At 34.6% G+C, this 22,439-nt stretch overlaps 1 protein-coding gene across 4 annotated transcripts in view; it reads left to right on the top strand.

Moving 5' to 3' along the window:
- The window catches only part of ZMAT1 (zinc finger matrin-type 1), a 49,189-nt gene that overhangs the window by 2,297 nt on the left and 24,453 nt on the right, over positions 1-22,439 (top strand). For all 4 annotated transcript variants that reach the window (XM_074323780.1, XM_019719328.2, XM_019719329.2 and 1 more), the window contains exon 2: positions 12,406-12,512. In XM_074323780.1, coding sequence (XP_074179881.1) covers positions 12,406-12,512 — 107 coding nt within the window. The remainder of the gene's footprint in view (positions 1-12,405; positions 12,513-22,439) is intronic.

Raw genomic sequence — 22,439 nt, 5'->3', positions numbered from 1 at the left:
CATTGATACACTGCCCAAAACACTATTAAGTCTCAAAATATTTTTGTTTAGGTATTTATAAAGGCCATAAATTGTTGCCAGTCATGATAATGGATAAAGAAGAAGAGAGAAAAACGTTGCTTGGTGGTGTGCCAATATCTTTTTTTTTTTTTTTTTTAAATCCGAGTTAGGAGATTACTCTAAAAAGTGGCAAAAGAATTATCAAGATTCTAATGATTACAATTGCACTCCAGATAGGACCATTAAAAGTGGCTTGCTAAAGCATTTGCTGATCCGTTTTCAAGGATAGCTAACATTCCTGAGGATCTCATCTGTTTTGGGTTGGTAATGAGCAAATGTCAGTGGAGATTATAAATTGCAAAGCAGGGAAGATTAGAAGCTTTCAAAGGTTACAGATGGGAAATTGGGCAATCAGCCTAAAAACAAAACAACAAGCGAAAGAAATGCCACGTGAACAGACATATGAAAAGACACATACCTACTCAGAATTCATGGTAAGAGGAGTCATGAGATTTTGCAGGACATTTGATATTTCATTCAGTGAAGTTTTAAACAAATGTTTAAATGGCTCAAAAATGAATTTTCACCCAGTATCGATGTCCCTGATATAAATCATAGTAAAAATCAAAGCAGAAATAAACAAAAACCCTCTTGTTTATTAACCTCTTCCTTTTAAGAAAAATAAATTATTAAATGGGTTCTGTTTTAGATTGGAAGACATTCTGGCTTTTTATTTAGTTAATCACTTTGCATAGCAATTATCGAACAAGGCTTTCCTTTGTCTCCATATTCAGTCAAGTTGCGAGTCCACTGTAAGAAAACCTAGCTAATAACCTTTCCTTTATTTATTCAGGAAAAAGCTTATTGAGCACCTGTATGTGTGTTGTGTGTGTGTGTGTGTGTGTTGCTCAGTGTGCTCAGTGTGCTCAGTGTTGAGAATATAGAGACGAATTAGACACAGCTATATTAAGGAGCTCAAAGTAGTGATTGATAGTAAAATTATAAAATAAATAAATAAATAATTGGGGAAAATATACTTTTAAATATAACTAGTTAGACTCCTAAACAATCAGGACTGTTCTGTTTTTTTATTATAAATCTATACTCTGCCCATGGTGGCTTATATACTATAAGCACACTAAAACACATTCTATTATAAATCTGTTGCTATCTAGGAAGAATAATTAGCAAACTGTTAGAATTGATTTTTAATTCTCTGCATTTGGCAGGGTGGGGATCTTTGGAAATAGGTTAATGACCATTTCTTAGTTTCTGACCTTTTGTCTTTACTAGGTGTCAATATGTGAAAATATTGACTAAGCATGCCCCCTACTGTATTCATCACATATCTGTTAGCATATGAACTTTGATTCTTCTCCACCTGAAACCAGTCTTGCAGATCCATTCACATTTACCAACCGGTTGGAATGAACGGCATGGCGGCTTTCTGATGCAAAGTAGTTTCTTGGGATCAAGTAAATTAATGGATTTAAACAGGATTTGAATTCAGTTTTTCACAAGCATGTCTTCTGAGTTAGCTAGCCACAGAATACTTACGATTATAAGGTCAAGGACTTAGTAAACATTAAACATATAACTAGTACTCCCAATTGTTTTGTTAGTTCCATTGTATTTTGAAATTGTAAATGTGCCATGGGAAAGCCTTTATTATTATTATTATTATTATTATTATTTATTGGTTGTGGTAATCTGTGTAAAATAACCAAAATTTGCTAAACTCAAAGGTCAGGTCCTAATCTTATAACCTGAGAAAGTAAGATACTAGATAGCATTATAGCTATGAGTGTTCATAATGCTGTCAAGTACAGATCTCTATTTCTGGCACAGTGAATATCTCTGAAAACTCCTTCAATGGGGGGGTGTGACCTTTAGGGAAAAAAGAGTTAAAACACGTTGGCAAGGATAGCACTGTCTGTTTCACAGTTGCCTGTAACTTAGTGTCGAGCTCTGCTCATTCGTTCCTAAGATTATGATGGTATTAAAAGATTGCAAAGGTCAAATCAGCTGTTTTAAAAAATCCGTTTTCTTCAAAAATGTTTCAGGAAGGTTATCTCTAAAGGTATTGGATATTTTTATATCAACGGGATTTTAGTAATACCCAAGTCCATACAATCTGAATAATTAGCACTCACATTTGTATTTCACTGACTTAAGAACCTCTTCTGCTGTTACTAATGTCTACCCCAGACTACTGGAATTTTCTTCATGGTCCAAAGCCACCTGAATCTAGAATCATATCTTTTAAATTTTAGCTTCCCCAGTGCTTTACTTCCTATAACCTCTCTGGGCCTTAGCTTCCTCATTTTGAAATGAGGACATTAGGCTTAATCATTTATAAACTGGAGGCAATTTTGCCCCACCAGGGACATGTGGCAACGTCTGGAGATATTTTTGGTTGTCACACCTGGGGAATGCTACCAACTTCTAGTTAGTAGAGGCTGGGGATGCTGCTAAATAGCCTACAATGCATAGACCAGCCCCTCACAACTGGGAATTATCTGGCCCAAAGTAACAATAATACTGAGATTGAGAAACCCTGGACTAGATAATCGCTAAAATTACTCTGATCTGAAATAAGATGATTATATATAATATTAAGTAGAAAGTTCAAAGCTTCTGGATTAGTAAACAAGCATACTTTACCAAGTGCCTACATGCGTTAATCATTTTTTAAAAATTTAATATTCACATTCTGGACAGACATTATATTTCTGTACTCCGTAGATGAAAAAAACTGGCTCAAAGTAGTTAAATAATTTGCTCCAGGTTATATAGTTATGGGTAGAGATGGGATTTGAATCTGTTTGACCAACTAAAAAGCTTATTTTTTTCCTACTACCCAGTGCTATAGGTCATAATTTTTCCACCATTTCAAATTATGAAAGTTTTATATTTTCAAGTCATGTAAACATTCCTTGTAGGGAGGAAATAAAGAGATTAAACACTTTCATTAATAGAAAATTGGTTGATTCATTTTCTTACCAAAGGCTAAAGCCACAGGTATTATAAATAGAATCAAATGTAGGAGCATCGAATACATGAACTCTCTTATCAGATATCATTTATAATTTGTTACAAACCACTTGTTCATTTGAAATAACCCTCATAAATGATATTCAAGAGAGGATCGTTGACTCATAGTAGCAAAACAAAGGTTTATTATTTGTTCATGTAGTTTCCCAAACGTGAAGTATTGATGTGGAGCAACTGCCCTTCATGCCTTGGTTCAGGGAGAAGAAGGTGCTTTTGTCTTTTTCCCCCCAATATTTTAGTTTACTTTTTTGTAAAATATACATAATGTAAAAAAGGCCATTTTAAGCAGTTTTAAGTGTGAAATTCAGTACATTGAATTCAGGATTAAGTATATTCACGTTATGCAGCTTTCACCGCTGTCCATCTGCAGAACTTTTTCATCGTCCCAAACTGAAACTCTGTACCTGTAGGTCACAGTTTTGTTATATGACCATATTTCTCTGCTCTAAAGAACTTTTGGTGTGTCTAATTTCTGGAAAATAACTGATATTTAAAAGTTATACTTAATTTGTTAACATTTGAAAACCTGAGAAAGTACAGTTTATTGTGGCCATAGAGCACAGCACTGCAAAGAAATTTTACCCTCATACTCTTGAGTGTAAACAGGACCATGCATGAAATATTGGTTTTATCTTTTGCATATCTTAACAGTTTAAGCCCTCATTCCATTTCAGACTTAGGTTCTCTTCCCATTTTGAACCTAGTTTTTGATAATACTTCCTTAATCCCCACTGCTTTTGTTTTAAGTTAAAACACAAAGGAATGGTATCAGCATCAGAAACTCCTGTATGTTTCAAAGGCAGTGTATCCCAGTCCATAGCATTGCATCATTGAGATTGTAGTGCCAAGCTGCATTAAGCTGAGTTTTGATTCTGAGTATAAAATCTTGTTTCCCATGTATCTTTTTTTTCCAAGTTCATGATAGTATACAAAATTCAAATGGGTCAGGGAATGAAGAACAGTTGAGAAGTGCTATGCTGGGAATAGTAAAATATGCCTAAGATTAACCAGGAGGTGTTTATCTTCTCATGTTCAAAGAAGTTTATTTGCTGCAGCTGAGAGATGAAGACACACTTCACAGAATTGAGTATTTTGTCATTGGATATTCTAATGTGTAATCTATTTAGATGTTTTAACCCTAGCTCTCCTAACTTCTAACTAAATTAGATTAAAAGATGCAAGACCATCTGCCATGAATTTGGTTTTCTTGGTCAGGGAAGAAAACTGAGCCACTTACACCTAAATTATAACCAAAATAATACTATTTTGTTTTCTTTTTGACACTAGCTATAATGACTAAAACATTGTACTTGGTAGTAGAAATGCTGTGTGTGGTTTTTCAAAGAAATACTTCTGAGAGAACTAGCTTTAGGGTTAGTACATAGACACTGAAATGCAGATAATGCAGGAGTAGGGAAGAAATATTGGGACCTTTTGAATTTTAGTCTCTTGAGGTCTGATGAACTGTATACCTGCTTAAAACTTCAAATAATCTTTTGTGTTTCCTGATAGACTTATTATTTGGAAGCAACTAAGATATTTGGGTCCTTCTGTACGTACCCCACCAAAATTTTGCTTCTGTATACATTCCTATCTAAAATACAATGTTTCCCATTGGTGGCGATCAACCCATATATAGTCAAGAACGAAAGAAACTTTAGAAATGGAAATATGAAAGGTTTTGATATGTTCTTAGTCATACAGCTAGTTAATAGCAGAATAAAGACTGTAATGCAGTCTCTCTCATTGCAGTGTTTTTTACAACTCTTAGTGGTTTTGGAATTAAGAATCAGTATAAGCCCATATCTAACAACCACGAATTAAAAATACGTACATTTGTTTCATATTCTCACTAGTTAAGGAAGAGAAAAGACATGGAGAAAGTATAAAGAAAAGAAGGAATGAGAGGAATCCCAGAGTTTCTTCACATATACCTTGGTCCCCATTCCTACGAGAAAGAGCTCCTAAGCCCCAGTTCTTTGCAAGAACACTTACTTTATTTTAGTGCTTGGCATGTAGCGACACTAAACATTAGTTCCTGTCTCAGCCACCTTCCTCACAGCCAGTGTCATTTGCTTACCTGACACCTAATTTAATATCTCCTCCTTTGAGGTTGGTCTGCCCTCTAGGCCTCCCCCGACCCTAGACAGGCTGGAAAACATCTGTACTATCACCAGTTTTCTCTCTCATTTATTTCTGGGAGTCTAAACATATGTCTCAAATAGGGTAGAGTGGGAGTCTAAAGGAACATGTGTTTAGCGTCTTTTGTGAATCAGACGTATGTTTCTTACATATGCCAAATCTAGAGAGGAAGTTTCTCATTCAAGACTTTGGCCTTTTTGAAAAACCAGCTCTCAGGGAAATCTTGGGCAGACAGATTTGAATCCTGGCTCTGATACTTACTAATGTGTGACTTTGGGCAAATTGCTTGACCTCCCCAAACCTCAGGCATTGCCTTTAGAAAGTAGAAATCATCATAATCATGTCAAATTTTAAGGCAGCCTGAGGAGAATTTGATTGTATGAGTGGCCTGTGAAAACCAATACCCCATCATATATGTAATTGTTCTCAGTAAAAAGCCACCTTCCACAAAGCCTCCTGTCGGCAGATTAAGGATTTAAAAGATCTTGAGAGGCTGGAATTGGTAGACTCTTAACTAGGTAAATGGGACAAATATAAATTTATATTGGGCCTGTTTGGGGGTTCACAAAAGTTTCTATATAACTATGTCCTGGAGGGACAGAGTTTAAGTAGCTCCAGGTAAAAAGAAGCTTATATTTTAGTCAAAAGTTAGCATAGCATGAGTCAACAGTATGATGCGACCACCAAAAAATGGTGAAGCTGTCTTAGGCTATATTAATAGAAGAGGAATATTCAAAATGAGGTAAATATGCTTAACACTACTGAACTGTACACTTAAAAATGGTTAAGGTGGTGTTTTTCCCACAATTTAAAAAATAAAGTGGTGATCTCATTTTACTTGTTTGTTGTTATAATGACCCCCATTAGGGTTATTGTGTTTATGTTACACTTTATGAATGGCATGGATTTAGGCAAACTAGTGAGAGGACTTGAAATCATGCTGCATGACAGGAACTGGGATCAATTCACAAACTGGCTAAAGAAGGAGGGAAGGAATACAGGACAACAATTCTCTTAAAATATGTAAGGATTGCCATTTTAGAAGAGTGATTATACTTACCCTGTTTCAAGGAATAGAACTAGGACCAGTGAAAGCTCTAAGACAGTTGTTCTCAAAGTGTGGTCCCGTGAAGTGCAGCAACAGCATCACCAGGGAACTTTTTAAAAATGTATGTTCTTGGGCCCGCATCGCAGAACCACTGAATCAGAAATTCTGGAGGCGGACACAGTAATCTCTTTTAACATGCTTTCCAGGTGATTCTGATGCACACTAAAGATTGAGACTCCCTGTTCTAAGAAAACAGATTTCAGTACAACAAAAACACATGAAAATTTTGTTACTAAAAAGATAACAATGATTCTCAATCTTTACTGTGTAACAGAATCACCTGGGAAGCTTTAAAACAGCAAAACAAACAAACAACAAACTGTGACTGGGACTCACTCCCGGAGATTCTGGTTAATTGGCCTGGGGTAGAGCCTGGACATTGGTATGTTTTAAAAACAACATAGGTGATTTTAATGTATAGCCAGGGTTGAGAACTACCTTAGTGGAAGGTTGAACTAGGATCACTAGGTTGGCTGTTTAAGAGATTCCTTGGGGATCCTATTTAAAAACAAAGATTCTTGGGCCTCAACCCTGGAGATTTAAATGGATTTGAGGTAGTGCCAAGGAATATTCTAGTTTTCTTTCTTTTCTTCAATTTTTCCTTCCTTTCTTAAAAAAAAAATCTCTTCAGGTTAGACTAAAGCACAGTTAGCTTGATAAGTATCATTTTAGGTGACGAGACCTTTATATACATTAGCTCAGTCATCAAACAGATATTGGACAGTCATTATGTGTAAGGATCTGAGCCTGTCCTGTAGGGCAGTGATTCCCAACGTGATTGATTATCAGAATCACTTGTGGGTGGATTGGACCACCCACACAGATTTTTACTTTAATTCAGCACGTATGATTTTGAAAAGCTGTGTATGTGAATTTGATGTGAAACTCTGATTAAGAATGACTTTTACATGGAGGTTTCTTCCTGAAATTTTGAATGTAGATTTTTTTTAAACAATAATTATAATATTTATTATTACTGTTGAATATCAAGATGAGAGATTAAAGGAGGGTTTCTTTTTTTAAAATTAAAGTTTATTGGGGTGACAATGGTTAGTAAAGTTGCATAGGTTTCAAGTGCACAATTCTGTAATACATCATCTATATATCACATTGTGTGTTCACTCAGAGTCATATTTAAATTGATTAGGAAAGCATGCTATTTAAAGAAAATGAGGATAAATCCTTTTAAAGACATTTTATTTATTTTCTTTAATCATGTTTTAAGTACATTTTAATGTGCATCCTCACTCTGATATTTTCTTTTTTCATTTCAGATTTTTGTGTATTTTAATTTTTGATACACTGAAGTCAGAACATCCACACGTTTATTATGTTACACCCACAATTTGCCATTGACAAGTAATTGTAGGTGAATTTATTGCATATAAGGTCAAAGCTCTGCTTCTTGCATCAGGAACAACATTGCGTAAGGTTAAATGTAATGGATCTAAAGGCTTGTCATATTCATAGCAAGTTCTAACCTCGGGCTTTCATACCCTCTGGTTTTGATAGCTATGCCTCTTATATTCATTCCTTTCTTTCTGTGTCTGCTGCCCTCTTCTGGTTCAAGCCTCATGACCTCGTGCCTGTAACTGATTCCTAACTCATATTCCCATTTTAAGTTACCATATTTCCTTGTTGAATGCAGAATTAGATCCAGATGCCCTAATGAAGCCAATTATGGTTTGGCCCCATTCCAAGCTTTCAGTTGTTGTCCTTCATACTCTTGTCTCCCCCCCACCAAATACCTTTATTTCACTGTTTTTATCTGAATTTTACACATCTCTCTTAAAACTTAGTTTAAAACCTCTAGAAAGCTATCCCCAAACTCCTCAGCAGGAACCCACTGTACCTTATGTCTTATAGCTCTTATGACATTTTGATCTTGGGATCATATGAGGTGTGATAAAAAAATACGGTGAATATTTAAATTAAAAAATTATTACAATAAAAGACATATTGCCATCAATCCTCCTCAAAATACTCCACCTCACTTTGAACACACTTATCCATCGTTCCTGCAACTTTCTGACGCAGTTCTGGAAGTCATCCTAAGTGAGTGTCTTTAGTTGCCCTGTCATGACTGCCTCAATGTCCTGAATTGATTAAAAATGTTTACATTTCATGGTCATTTTGACTTTGGGGAAGAGTCAGAAGCCACATGGTGCCAGATCCGGTGAATGAGGTGGATGAGGACACACCACAGTGTTTTTGCATGATGGAAATTGCCGTGTACCAGAAGTGATGTGTGACACACAGCGTTGTCATGATAGCGTTGCCTGTTTCATGTTAATGCATTTGTTCATGATCCATGATTTACAGCACACTTTAAAACACGTCTTCTTGTGAGGGGTATAAATGCCTATTACGTTGTTTTGTACTCCTGAAACTAATAAAACAATTTTAAAAACCCAAGAGCCTGTAAATAAGTCAGTATTTTAAAAGTTTAATAATAACTACTATTAGATCCTCCCCCCCAAGAAAATAAAAATAAATGAAACACATCTTTCAACCGTAGCTCACTCCTGACTGCATAGAACAAGTTGAAACTTGTCACACACTATTACTAAGGTTCGACATGCCACATCCCGTATTGAAGATCTCTGCCTTTCCGTTGGATGGCACTTGGCAGGAGCATTCACTGTATTTTTTTATTACAAAGAAAAGGCTCTGTGTCACACATGCTTCTGGTATGGCAATTTCTGTCAAGAACATTACAGGGTGTCCTCATTCACCTTATTCACTGGATCTGGCAATATGTATATGTGACTTCTGGCTCTTCCCCAAAGTCAAAATGACCATGAAAAGGTAAATGTTTTGAATCGATGCAGGACATCAAGGCAGCCATGACAGATTAACAAAAGACACTCACGAAAGAGGACTTTGAGAACTGCTTCAGAAAGTGGCAAGAACGATGGGCAACTAGGTTGAAGTGAGGGGGAGTATTTTGAGGGGGATTAATAGCAATGTGTCTTTTACTGTAATAAATGTTTTTTATTTAAACATTCATCATATTGTTTCATCACACTTCATAGTTCTTTCTATGCACATCTTCCTTACTAAATTGTAAATTCCTTGAGGTTAGGAATTATTCACTTGCTTTGTCATTTCCAACATGTGGGACAATTATGTATGTATAATGGAAAAAATCAAGGGAAAGGTTTTTAAATTTCAGCTCCACCAAATAACACATGTGACAAATTATTTTGATTTCACTGAACCCCAATTTCCTGACCTTCACAATGTGGGAAATGCTACTTACCTTGCAGATTTGTTTTAAGAACTAAAAGTGAAAGAGTTATTTTTTAAATTTCTGTTTATATATTTCTTACTTTCCAATTATAGTTGACATGCAATATTATTTTACATTAGTTTCAGCGGTACAGCATAATGGTTGGACATTTGTATAATTTATGAAGCGATTCCCCCTAATAAATCTAGTACCCACCTGGTACTATACATATTTATTACAATATTATTTACTATATTCCTTATATTGTACTTTGCATCCTGTACAAATTGGTAGTTGTTAGAGTTATTTTGCTTGACATATAAAAGGCCTTCAATAAGTGCTCATTTTTTTTCTTATCTCTTTCCAAAATGTCTACCATAGTAATTTGAAACTAACCTCAGTAAATATCAATAAAGCTAAATGATGCCCAAAGGCATTGAGGGCCTGAACTAGGGTAGTGTTACGGGAAATGAAAAAAAAAGAGATGGATATGAAATAACATTATAAGCTAGATTTGACTTGAAATGGTGATTTGCTGGAGAGAAGAATGGCTGTGATTTTGAGCCTGGAATATTATGACATTTAATAAAGAAAAAGAGACCAAGAACTTATTTGAGGAAACTGTTCAAAGGCAATTAAGTCTAGGCAATCCCATTTTAAAGGAAAAATTATAGGGGCACCAGTAACTTCATGGGCTTCATGGAAATGATCTGGGAAACCTGTAATGAAAGGCTGAGTTAAAATACTCATCCTTGGTAGTTCTCAACTCGAGTGTCATTTCAAACTTTGATTATTAGAAGTGGTGAAGTCTGAAATTAAAGGTTAATCTAGGAAAGACATGAGTGTTAAATGTTAGGAATTCTCGAATGTCTAGTAGTTTCCTTTTGTCTTCTTAAAAGAAACTTTCCCTCTGTAGTAAGTTATATTGCCACCACATTATATTAACTTATTATTAAAGATTTTAATAGTAAGTTCAAGAACTTACCACTATGCTCTGATGGCGTATAGTGTTTAATTCTGAAACAAGGGAAGTCCTGAAATACATTTTGGTTAAACTCTACCTTGCTGATTTTAGAGTCAAAGTTAGATAAATCCTTCATTTTAAAAATAATTCAGAAGAGGTATTATATGTTATAGGGATAAATTTTTAACTTTTCATCAAGTCATTTCTGACATGTTCCTAATTACAGTTATTCTTGATCTCTGCAATTTTTAAAGTAAGCCTTTTTATTTTGTTGTTCATACAGTGGTATGGAAATTTAAGCCTAGTTGAAGATACCCAACATAACTTTTAAAATAAATCCCTAAAGATTTTTAAATAGAAAGTCCTACATGCTTTTTGCAAAAATTAGGACAGTTGTACAGAGAATAAAATATTCAGTTTTCTCCCTTTGTTCCTTTTGTAGCCCCACTTTTCAAAGTTAACCACTTTTAAATTTAATTTATATTTCCATATTTTGATATGTGGTATATATTTAATTTTTGTTAGTGTTGGGAATTGGATGTATTATATTTATTGTTCTGTAACTTTTATCCATTTAATATATCATTGACATTTTGCCATGAAAGTATATGGAGTATAAGCTTTTTCATTTAAATAGCCAAATAACAAGCAAAATTTTGATGTTTTGTGATTTATACCCTAATAGATAAACTAATAAACTTTGGCAGAATGCATTGCAGCTGTTAAGAACTTTAGATAGACATATGGACCTCAAATGTAAATGCAGAAAGTTTTGGTATGTGTAATTTATCACAGTGAGAAATACTATAGCATTATTTCTAGATGTTGGTATATGAACATTACTTTATAGCTTTGGAGGGGGCATGTGAAACTTGTTTGACCAGAAGAGTGTGTTAGTGTTTGTACAATGAAGGAGTATGCTTGCCCACTATGGGCAAAGTTTGTTTATGGTTCTGAAGTAGGAATATGTCTCTGTGGGTCCCCAAATGATGTAGGGGACTTTTGAGTGAGTGAGTGCTGGGATTGTGTCTCATGAGACCGAAGAATGGAAACACTCTTAGCCAGGAGAGTCTGAGTTTTTAAAAGAGGATCATTTATTGAAATCAAAGGGTCAGAGCTCCCGAGCCGGATGGGTTCCCAAATGGGGGTGCCCCATGACTGAGGCAAAAGCTCTTACTTTTTTACCTTCCCTTGCCTGTTTGGGGAAGGGGGACTCTTTGAAGAAGGAAAAATGAAATTTGTCCCGAGGTTTGTTCTGCTTGCCCATCCTGAAGGAATTAGCAAAATAACCCACTCTTATCTATCAGATCTGCTCCATTTGTCCGGCCAAAAGGAATTTTATGATTAACCTCGAGGCCTTATTACGTTTTGTCCTGGAGGGAAGGAGGGATTTCAAAACCTGGAGGTTTAGGATATAGCTGTCTTTGTTTATTCCACCGGGGACCTCCCTGTCTACCTAGGGGCATGCTAACTAACCTGTCTCAGTTCCACGGGATTTTTTGATAACATTGGAGCCTTAGGTCCAGATAGGTGACAGTCTTAAAACAATGTCTCTCTTGGGATTGTCTGCTACAAAACACAAAATTCCAAGGCTGTGTATTTTAATCCTGCCTGTCATTATTGGTGCCTCAAATCATTCCATGTAGCTCATGAAGTTACTGGTACCCCCCATAACTTTTCCTATGGAAAGGTATAGCCTAGACTTGTACTAAGTAAGTAACTCTTGCCATATCACACATTAGAGGCAGACTTACTATGTCCATACTAAATTGCATACTTGATAAGCAAAAAGCTATTACTGTGGCCCCACAAGCTCTAGGATTTGAGGTGGTATGTGAAACAATGTATAGTTGAAGAATGAAAATGATACTTCTAACCATTCTCCTCCCTTTGTTTTGCTCATAGATACAACTTGGAATGAACAGGAACAGGCTGAACTTTTTACAGATAACTTTTGTAATGTATGTGGAGTGGTGCTACAGTTTGAATCACAAAGGATTTCACATTATGAGGTAAGTTAAAAGGAATGGGAATAGAGTCTAAAGTAAATTTTTAAATGTAGCAGGTAAACTTCCTATGTTATCTGTTTTGATTCTTATGAGAATCCTGTGAAACAGGTGGTATTATTTCGCTTTGATGGATAAGGAGATTGGCTCAGAGAGGGACAGTAACCTACTAGCTTAAGTTTGGGGAATTTGAGTTTAAACTATTTTTTACTTCAAAGCTTGTTTTATTTTCTTCACACCATTCTGTATCCCTTTGTATTCATCAAGCCACTGTATCCTTCCCTGTAGGAAATGTAAGGGAAGTGTTATAAAACTTGAGCAGGAAACTGTTAATGTGAATCAAGGGATATTATAGAACTCCAGATTCTTCCTTTACAGTAAATGAAGGTTATAAAAACAAAATGAACCAGTCTTGTACTTGACTTAGCTACATGTTTTTAGTCATGGAACCATAGAATTATAGAGCTAGAAGAGTGAATGTTTAATGTTCCAACTCCCTTGGTTTATTGATTAGAAAGAATGCTGATACCCAGAGTTATAGTGATTTTCTGTAGCTAGTCATTGGCGTGACTAAGCTTAAAAAATTATTTCTTCTGATTTCAATCCAGTGTTTTTTCTTTTCATTTGCCATGGCCTCTGATATCTACAACATATGATGAGCTATTGGATTATTTTCATATCTGGTATCTGGGTTACTAAACGCACTAGATACATTTACTTAAAAGAATGTATCTACTTTTTAAAACATCTTGTTTCGCCCATTGCAAATCTTACTGGCAACTGTACTTTAGTCCTTATGTTCACTGGGATTCAATTACTATAATTACAGATAGGGAAATTGTGTTGGCTGTGGATTGGCAGGACCTAGGTTCAGGACTTCACCATTGTTGTGTAACCCTGGGCAAGTCACTTTACCTCAGCATGTTTCTTGAACATGTAAAATTGGGGGTGTGTGTAAGTAAATCTCTCTTACTATACTTGTGAGAATTAAATGAAATCAGATATGTGAGAATACCTAGCTGATCTTCAGACTCCATAGCTCAAAGATTTAGAGTTAGTAAAGAGAGACACACAATCCAGGGGCTCTATGATAATTGTAGTTGGAACCATGTGAATTTAAATTTGAAAAGTAGCTTTTTATGGGCTTATAAAGTGCTATTCAGTGGAGAAAATGTACAAAAATACAAGAAAATGAAACTCAATCATAATTTTATCAGCTGTATCATTTAACATCTCTTTTGTTTATATGATTCCAGTGTGCTTTCTGAACACACACACACACACACACACACACACACACACACACATTTTTATAAAAGAGAACTGTATACGTTATTTTGTACTTGTGTTTTTCATATAAGAGCATGTTCTGGACACTTTGTCCTATCATTACAGCGTTTTCCTCTATAATATTTTAATGACTAAAAAGCATATTATTATGTAACATAGCATATTTTTAAATTTAAATTTCACTGCCATATGGTGCTTAAGCTTGTCAAATCATCAGTATAAACCATACATGACTTCCAACATATTTGAAAGCATTTCCATATAAATATTCTACTTGAAAAGGTGATTGTTTTTCCTCTTTTGTCTATAGCTTGGTTAATAGTGTCAGACTATTTCAGTATAGTATTTATTGTACATGTAAAATAGAACAGTACTATAGAAGTTTTGAATTTTGATGAGGTTGTACTTATTACTATTTCCCTTTGTATGTATTACTTACATGTTTAAGAAACCATTCTCTGTATTTTTGTCATATTGATATTCCCTATATTTCCTTCTAAGACTCTTAAAATTTTATTTTTAATTTAAAGTGTATAATCTATCTGATACTGATTTTCACACATGTAGGGTGGTAATAACATTTTAAAAATACGGCTAGCCAGGTGTCCCAGCACTATTTATTTGGCCAGTCATCCTTACCCCACTGATTTGTAGTGCCACCTCTATCATATACTAATTTTCGTGTGTGTGTGTGTGTGTGTGTGTGTGTGTGTGTGTGTTTGTGTGTGTGTTTTGAGTCTATTCTGTTTTGTTGTAGTGCTCTGTTTGCCCCTCTCTACAATAATTTCACGTCATTACTATAGCTTTAAAATAAGTCATGATACCACAACTTCTTTATCCATTCATCTATCGAAGGACATTTTGGTTGTTTCCATGTCTTGGTAACAATTGTCACCTCAATAAATTTAATTTAAAAAAAAAAAAGGAAAAAAAATAAAATAAAATAAGTCATGATATCTGCTAGGGCAAATTTTTTATGGCAAAAAAAATCATCGTAGTAGTTACATGACAAACCACAGATTGAGTGGAATTTATAACTCATATAACTAACAAAGGATTAGTGTCTAGAATAGATAAAGGACCACACATCAATTAAAACAGGAAACAACCCAATAGAAAAATGGAAAAGTGATATGAACAGGCTGTAAAAGAGATATTCAACTTCGCTAGTGATCATACAGGACATGCAAGTTAAGGTGATAATGAGCTAGCTTATTTTAATAATGCTGGCAAAATTAACTTAACACTTCAGGAGAATATAAGAAGATGGAAATGCTCATATATGCTGCATTTGGAGTTGTAAACTGCTTCAACGTTTTTGGAGAGAAATGTTTTTAAATATTTTTTATATTACTTTCAGGTTTATAAAACAACACAATGATTGGACATTTGCACCCCTCATAAAATGATAACCCGCCTCCCGGTTTACTACCCCTTTGACATCGTATATAGCTGTTAAAATACCATTGACTATATTCCCTATGCTGTACTTCACATCCTGTGACTAAATATATATATATATATATATATATATATATATATATATATATATATATATATGTATGTATATATATGTATGTATATGTATATGTATATATGTGTGTGTATATATATATATATATATATATATATATTTAATTATAGTTGACATTCCATATTATTCTACATCATCTTCAGATGTACAGCACAGTGGTCAGGCATCTACATAATCTATGAAGTGATCCCCCCGATAAGTCCAGTGCACATCTGACACCCTACATAAGCTATACAACATTATTGATTATATTCCCCATACTGTATTGCACACCCCTGTGACTATTTTGTGACTATGAATTTGTATTTTCTAATCCCTTTACCTTCTCCCTCACTCCCAAAGCCCCCTCCCATCTAAAAACCATCAGTTTGTTCTCTGCATCTCTGAGCCTGTTTGTTTTGTTTGCTCATTTATTCTTTTCTTTAGATTCCGCATATAAGTGAGATCATATGGTATTTGTCTTTCTCTGTCTGACTTATTTCACTTAGCATAATGTTCTCTAGGTCCATCCATGTTGTTGGAAATCATAAGATTTTATTCTCTTTTATGGCTGAGAAATAATCCATTGTATAAATGTACCACAGTTTCTTTATCCAGTTGTCTATTGATGGGCATTTCAGTCATTTTAATATCTTGGCTATTGTGAATAGCACTGCAATAAACATAGGGGTGCATATATTTTTTCAATTGGTGTTTTGCATTTCTTTGGTAAATACCCAGGAGTGGAATTGTTGAGTCATAAGGTAGTTCTATTTTTAATTTTTTGAGGAACCTCCATACTGTTTTCCATAGTAGCTGCACCAATCTGCAATCCCACCAACAGTGCACGAGGGATACTTTTTCTCCACATCCTCGCCAGCACTTGTTGCTTTTTGATTTATTGTTGATAGACATTCTGACAGGAGTGAGGTGGTATCGCATTGTGGTTTTTATTTGCATTTCTCTGATGATCAGTGATGTTGAGCATCTTTTCCTATGTCTATCGGCCATCTGTATGTCCTCTTTGGAGAAATGTATCTTTATGTCCTCTGCCCATTGTTTAATTGTGTTATTTGCATTTTTGGTGTTGAGTTGTATGAGTCTTTTTAATAAATTTTGGATATTAACCCCCTATCAGATGTATCATTGGCAAATATCTTCTCCCATTCAGTAGGATGTCTTTTTGTTTTTTTAATGGTTTCCTTTCCTGTGGAAAAACTTTTTAGTTTGATGTAGTCCCATGTGTTTATTTATTGTTTTGCTTCCCTTATTCAAGGAGCTATATCAGTAAAAATATTACTAAGGGTAATGTCTGCTAGTTTACTTCCTATAGTTTCTTCTAGGAGTTTTATGGTTTCAGGTCTTACATTTAAGTCTTTAATCCATCTTGAGTTTATTCTTGTAATATGGCAGAAGAAGGTGGTCCAGTTTCTTTTTTTTTGTACATATCTGTCCAGTTTTCCTAGCACCATTTATTAAATAGACTGTCTTACCCCAATGTAAAGTCTTGCTTCCTTTGCCGTAGATTAAATGACAATGTAGGCGTGGATTTATTTCTGGGCTCTCTCTTCTGTTCCATTAATCTATGTGTCTGTTTTTATGCCAATACCATTCTGTTTTGATTACCATAACATTGTAGTATAATTTGAAATCAGGTAGCATGATACCTCCCGCTTTGTTCTTATTTCTCAGGATTACCGTGGGTATTCAGGGTCTTTTATAGTTCCATATACATTTTAGGATTAGTTGTTCTATATCTGTGAAAAATGTCACTGGTATTTTGATAGGAATTGTGTTGAATCTACATATTGCTTTGCGTGGTATAGACATTTTAACTGTATTCTTCGTATCCATAGCATGGTGTATGTTTCCATTTATTTGTATCTTTTTTAATTTCTCTCTAAAATGTCTTATAATTTTCTGAGTACAGGTCTTTTACTTCCTTGGTTAAATTTATTCCTAAGTATTTTAGTTCTTTGATGCAATTATAAATGGGATTGTTTTCTTAATTTCTCTTTGTGATAGTTCGTTATTGGTAGATAAAAATGCAATGGATTTCTGAATATTAATTTTGTGTCCTGCTGCTTTACTAAATTAATTTATCAGTTTTAATAGATTTTTTCGTGGAATATTTGGGGTTGTCTCTATATAGTATAATGTAATCTGCAAATAATGACAATTTTACTTCCTCCTCTCTAATTTTGGATGCCTTTTATTTCTTTTTCTTGTCTGATTGTTGTGGCTAGAATTTCCAGTGCTATGTTGAATAGAAGTGGTGAGTGGGCATCCTTGTCTTGTTCCTGATCTTAAGGAGAATGCTTTCACCATTTACCCATTGAGTTAGCTGTTGGTTTGTCATATATGGCCTTTATTATGTTGAGATATGTCTCCTCTGTTGCCACTTTGGTGAGAGGTTTTATCATAAATGGATGCTGGATTTTGTCAAATGCTTTTTCTGCATCTATTGATATAACCATGTGGTTTTTATTTTTCATTTTTGTGAGATATCACGTTAATTGATTTGTGGTATTGAGTCAACCTTGTGTACCAGGATTGAATCCCACTTGATCATGGTGTATGATCTTTTTAATATAGTGCTGAATTCGGTTTGCTAATATTTTGTTGAGGATTTTTGCATCTATGTTCATTAGGGATATCGGCCTATACTTTTCTTTTTTTTTTTATAATGTCTTTGTCTCGTTTTGGGATCAGGGTAATGGTGGAGTAGTAAAATGAGCCTGGGAGCCTTTTCTCCTCATGGGTTTTTTGGAATAGTTTGTGGAGAATAGGTATTAATTCGTTTTTGAATGTTTGGCAAAATTCCCCTATGAAGCCATCTGGTCCAGGACTTTTTCTTGAGAGCTTGTTGCTTACTGATTCAATTTCATTGGTAGTAATCGGTCATTTCAGATTTTCTGTTTTTTCTGGTTTCAGCCTTGGAAGATTGTATGCTTCTAGAAATTTATCCATTTCTTCCAGATTGTCTAATTTGTTGGAATATAGTTGCTCGTAGTATTTTCTTAATTTTTAAGTATATTTCTGTGGTGTCAGTTGTCACTTCTCCTCTTTTTTTCTGATTTTATTTGTGTCTTCTCTTTTTTCTTCATGAATCTGGTTAAAGGTTTGTCAAATTTGTGTATCTTTTTTTTTTCTTCTTTTTTTTTTTGTGTGTATCTTTTCAAAAAACCAACTTTTGGTTTCATTGATCTTTTGTATCATTTTCTGGTCTCTATTTTGTTTATTTCCGCTCTGATCTTTATTATTTCCTTCCTTGTACTCACTTTGGGCTTTCTTTTTCTTTTTATCATCCTTGAGTCTCCTTTTTTTAAAAATAAAATTTATTGGGGTGACAGTGGTTAGTAGAATTACATTGGTTTCTCGTGTACAATTCTGTAATACATCATCTATGTATCACATTGTGTGTTCACCACCCAGAGACAGTTCTCCTTCCATCACCATATATGTGACCCCCTTTACCCTCTTCTTCTGTCCCCCCTCCACCCTCCCTCCTTACCCACTAAATTGTTGTCTCTGTGTATTAGTTTTGTTTCTTTATTTGTTTGTTTTGTTCCTTTGTTGCTTTCAGTTTTATATCCCACATATGAGTGAAATCGTATGGTTCTTGTCTTTCTGTGTCTGACTTATTTCACTTAGCATCATGATCTCAAGGTCCATCCATGTTGTCTCAAATGGCAGTATTTCATCTTTTCTGATGGCTGAGTAGTAGTCCATTGTGTATACATACCACATCTTTATCCAATCATCTATCGAAGGACGTTTGTTGTTTCCATGTCTTGGCCACCATAAATAATGCTGCAATGAACATTGGAGCACACTTGTCTTTATGTATAAATGTTTTCAGAATTTTTGGGTAGATGCCCAGGAGAGGGATTGCTGGGTCATATGGTAATTCTGTTAATATTTTTGAGGAACGTCCATACTTTTTCATTGCAGCTGTACCAATTTACATTCCCACCAACAGTATATGAGGGTTACTTTTACTCCCCTGCCTCTCCAACACTTGTTACTATTTGTCTTGTTGATGATAGCCATTCTAACAATTGTGAGGTTATATCTAATTTTGGTTTTGATTTGCATTTCCCTAATAGCTAGTGAAGATGAGCATTTTTTTAATGTTACATCTGTTGGCCATTTGTATATTGTTTTGGGAGATGTTTCTGTACATGTCCTCTGCCAATGTTTTAATTGGATTATTTGTCCTTTTGTTGTTGAGTTGTATGAGCTCCTTCTATATTTTGGTTAATAGTCCCACATGGGAGTCATCGTTTGTAAATAGCTTCTCCCATTCAGTTGGTTGCTTCTTTGTTTTGCTGATGGATTCTTTTGCAGTGCAGAAGCTTTTTAGTTTGATATAGTCCCACTCATTTATTTCAGTTTTTACTTCCCTTGCCTTTGAGGTCAAATTCATAAAATCCTTTTTTTCTTTTTTCTTTTTGTTTTTGTTTTACCCAAGGTCCATAAGTTTAGTACCTATGCTTTCTTCTATGCAGTTTATTGTTTCAGATCTTATGTTTAGGTCTTTGATCCATTTTGAGTTAATTTTGGTACATGGTGACAGATAGCAATCTAGTTTCATTCTTTTGCACGTGGTTTTCCAATTCTCCCAACACCATTTTTTGAAGAGGCTCTTTTCTCCATTGTATGTTTTTTGCTTCTTTGTCATAAATTATCTGTCCATATTTATGTGGTTTTATTTCTGGGTGCTCAATTCTATTCCATTGGTTTATGTGTCTGTTTTTCTGCCAATACCATGCTGTTTTGATTATTGTAGCCCTGTAGTGCACGCTAAAGTCAGGGAGTGTGATACCTCCAGCATTGTTCTTTTTTCTTAAGATTGCTTTGACTATTCGGGGTCTTTTGTGGTTCCATAGAAGTCTGATGATTTTTTGTTCTATTTCTTTAAAAAATGCCATTGGGATTTTGATGGGGATTGCATTGAATCTGTATATTGCTTTGGGTAATACGGCCATTTTAACTATGTTGATTCTTCCAATCCATGAGCACGGAATGTCTTTCTATTTCTTTGTGTCTTCTTCTGTTTCTTTAAAAAATGTCTTATAGTTTTCAGCGTATAGGTCTTTCACATCCTTGGTTAAGTTTATTCCTAGGTATTTTATTCCTTTTGTTGTAATTGCAAAAGGAATTTTTTTTTTTATTTCTTTTTCTGAGATTTCATTGTCACTCTATAGGAATGCAATGGACTTTTGTACGTTGATTTTATAGCCAGCAACTTTACTGTATTCGTTGATTGTTTCTAATAGTTTTTTGGTGGAGTCTTTAGGGTTTTCTATATATAGCAGCATGTCATGTGCAAAGAGTGATAATTTAACTTCTTCATTCCCAATTTGGATGCCTTTTATTTCTTTCTCTTGCCTGATTGCTCTGGCAAGGACTTCCAACACTATGTTGAAAAGCAGAGGTGATAGGGGACAGCCCTGTCGTGTTCCTGAACATAGAGGAAAAGAATTCAATTTTTCATCATTAATTATGAGATTAGCTGAGGGTTTGTGATATATGGCCTATATTATGTTAAGGTATTTTCCTTTTATACCCATTTTATTTTTAATCATAAAAGGATGTTGTATTTTGTCAAATGCTTTTCTTGCATCTATTAATATAATCATATGATTTTATCTTTTATTTGGTTTATGTGATGTATCACATTTATTAATTGGCGTATGTTGAACCATCCTTGGGTCCCTGGGATGAACCCCACTTGATCATGATGAATAATCTTCTTAATGCATTGTATTTGATTTGCTAGTATTTCGTTTAGGATTTTTGCATTTGTATTCATCAGAGATATTGGTCTGTAATTTTCATTTTTTGTGTTATCCTTACCAGGTTTTGGTATCAGGGTAATGTTGTCCTCATAAAATGAATTAGGAAGTATTGTCTCTTTTTCAGTTTTTTGGAGGAGTTGGAAAAGGACACGTATTAAATCATCATTGAAGGTTTGGTAGAATTCACTATTGAAGCCATCTGGTCCTGTACTTTTTGCTTTTGGGAAGGTTTTGGATCCCAGATTCCATTTCCTTACTGTTGATTGGTCTATTTAGATTTTCCAGTTCTTCATGATTCAGTCTAGGAAGGGTATATGTTTCTAAGAACTTGTCCATTTCTTCTAGGTTATTGAATTTGGTGGCATATAGTCCTTCATACTATTCTTGGATGATCCTTTGTATTTCTGTTGTGCCCGTGATAACTTCCCCTTTTTCACTTCTGATTTTGTTTATTTGTGTCTTTTCTCTTTTTATTTTAGTGAGTCTAACCAAGGGTTTCTCAATTTTATTAATCTTTTCAAAGAACCAGCTCTTTGTTGCATTAATGGTTTTCTATTGTCTTTTTATTCTCCATTTCATTTAGTTCTGCTCTGATTTTTATCATTTTCTTCCTGTGCTCAGTTTGGGTTTAATTTGTTCTTCTAGTTCTTTAATGTGTAATGTAGATTATTTATCTGGGATTTTTCTTTCTTCAGATAGGCTTGTAATAATATAAATTTCTCTCTTATTACTGCTTTTGCTGCATCCAGATAATTTTGATAGGATGTATTTTCATTCTCGTTTGTTTATGTGTATCTTTTGATCTCTCCTCTTATTTCTTGTTTAACCCAGTCATTCTTTAAAAGTATGTTGTTTAATCTCCACATATTTGTGGGTTTTCCTGCTTTCTTTTTGCCATTGATACCCAATTTCAAAGCCTTGTGATCAGATAATGTTCTGGGTATGATTTCAATCTTCTTAAATTTGCTGAGGCTAGTTTTATGTCCCAATATATGGTTTATCCTTGTGAATGTTCTGTGTGCAATGTCTGACAATTAAGTTCACGAACACACACTAGAAAAAGTGCTACATACCTCATTGTTGAATATCACGATGGTCACCTTTGGAGTACTTCCTTTGGGAAGCTTTGCACCGATGCCAGCACTTAGTCCACCCTTCAAAGCAATTTTGGAACTCTTTTTTGAATGGCCATCAGAACTCTCATCATATTACCCTCGATGTCCTGAATATCAGCAAAATGTCCTCCTTTCAATATTTCCTTTATCTTCGTGTAAAGAAAGAAGTCATTGGGGGCCAGATCAGGTGAGTAGGGAGGGTGTTCCAATA

The sequence above is a fragment of the Rhinolophus sinicus genome, chromosome X (assembly GCF_036562045.2).
Source record: "Rhinolophus sinicus isolate RSC01 chromosome X, ASM3656204v1, whole genome shotgun sequence".
NCBI classification, from domain to species: Eukaryota; Metazoa; Chordata; class Mammalia; order Chiroptera; family Rhinolophidae; genus Rhinolophus; species Rhinolophus sinicus.
This window is presented reverse-complemented; position numbering and strand designations above follow the sequence as displayed.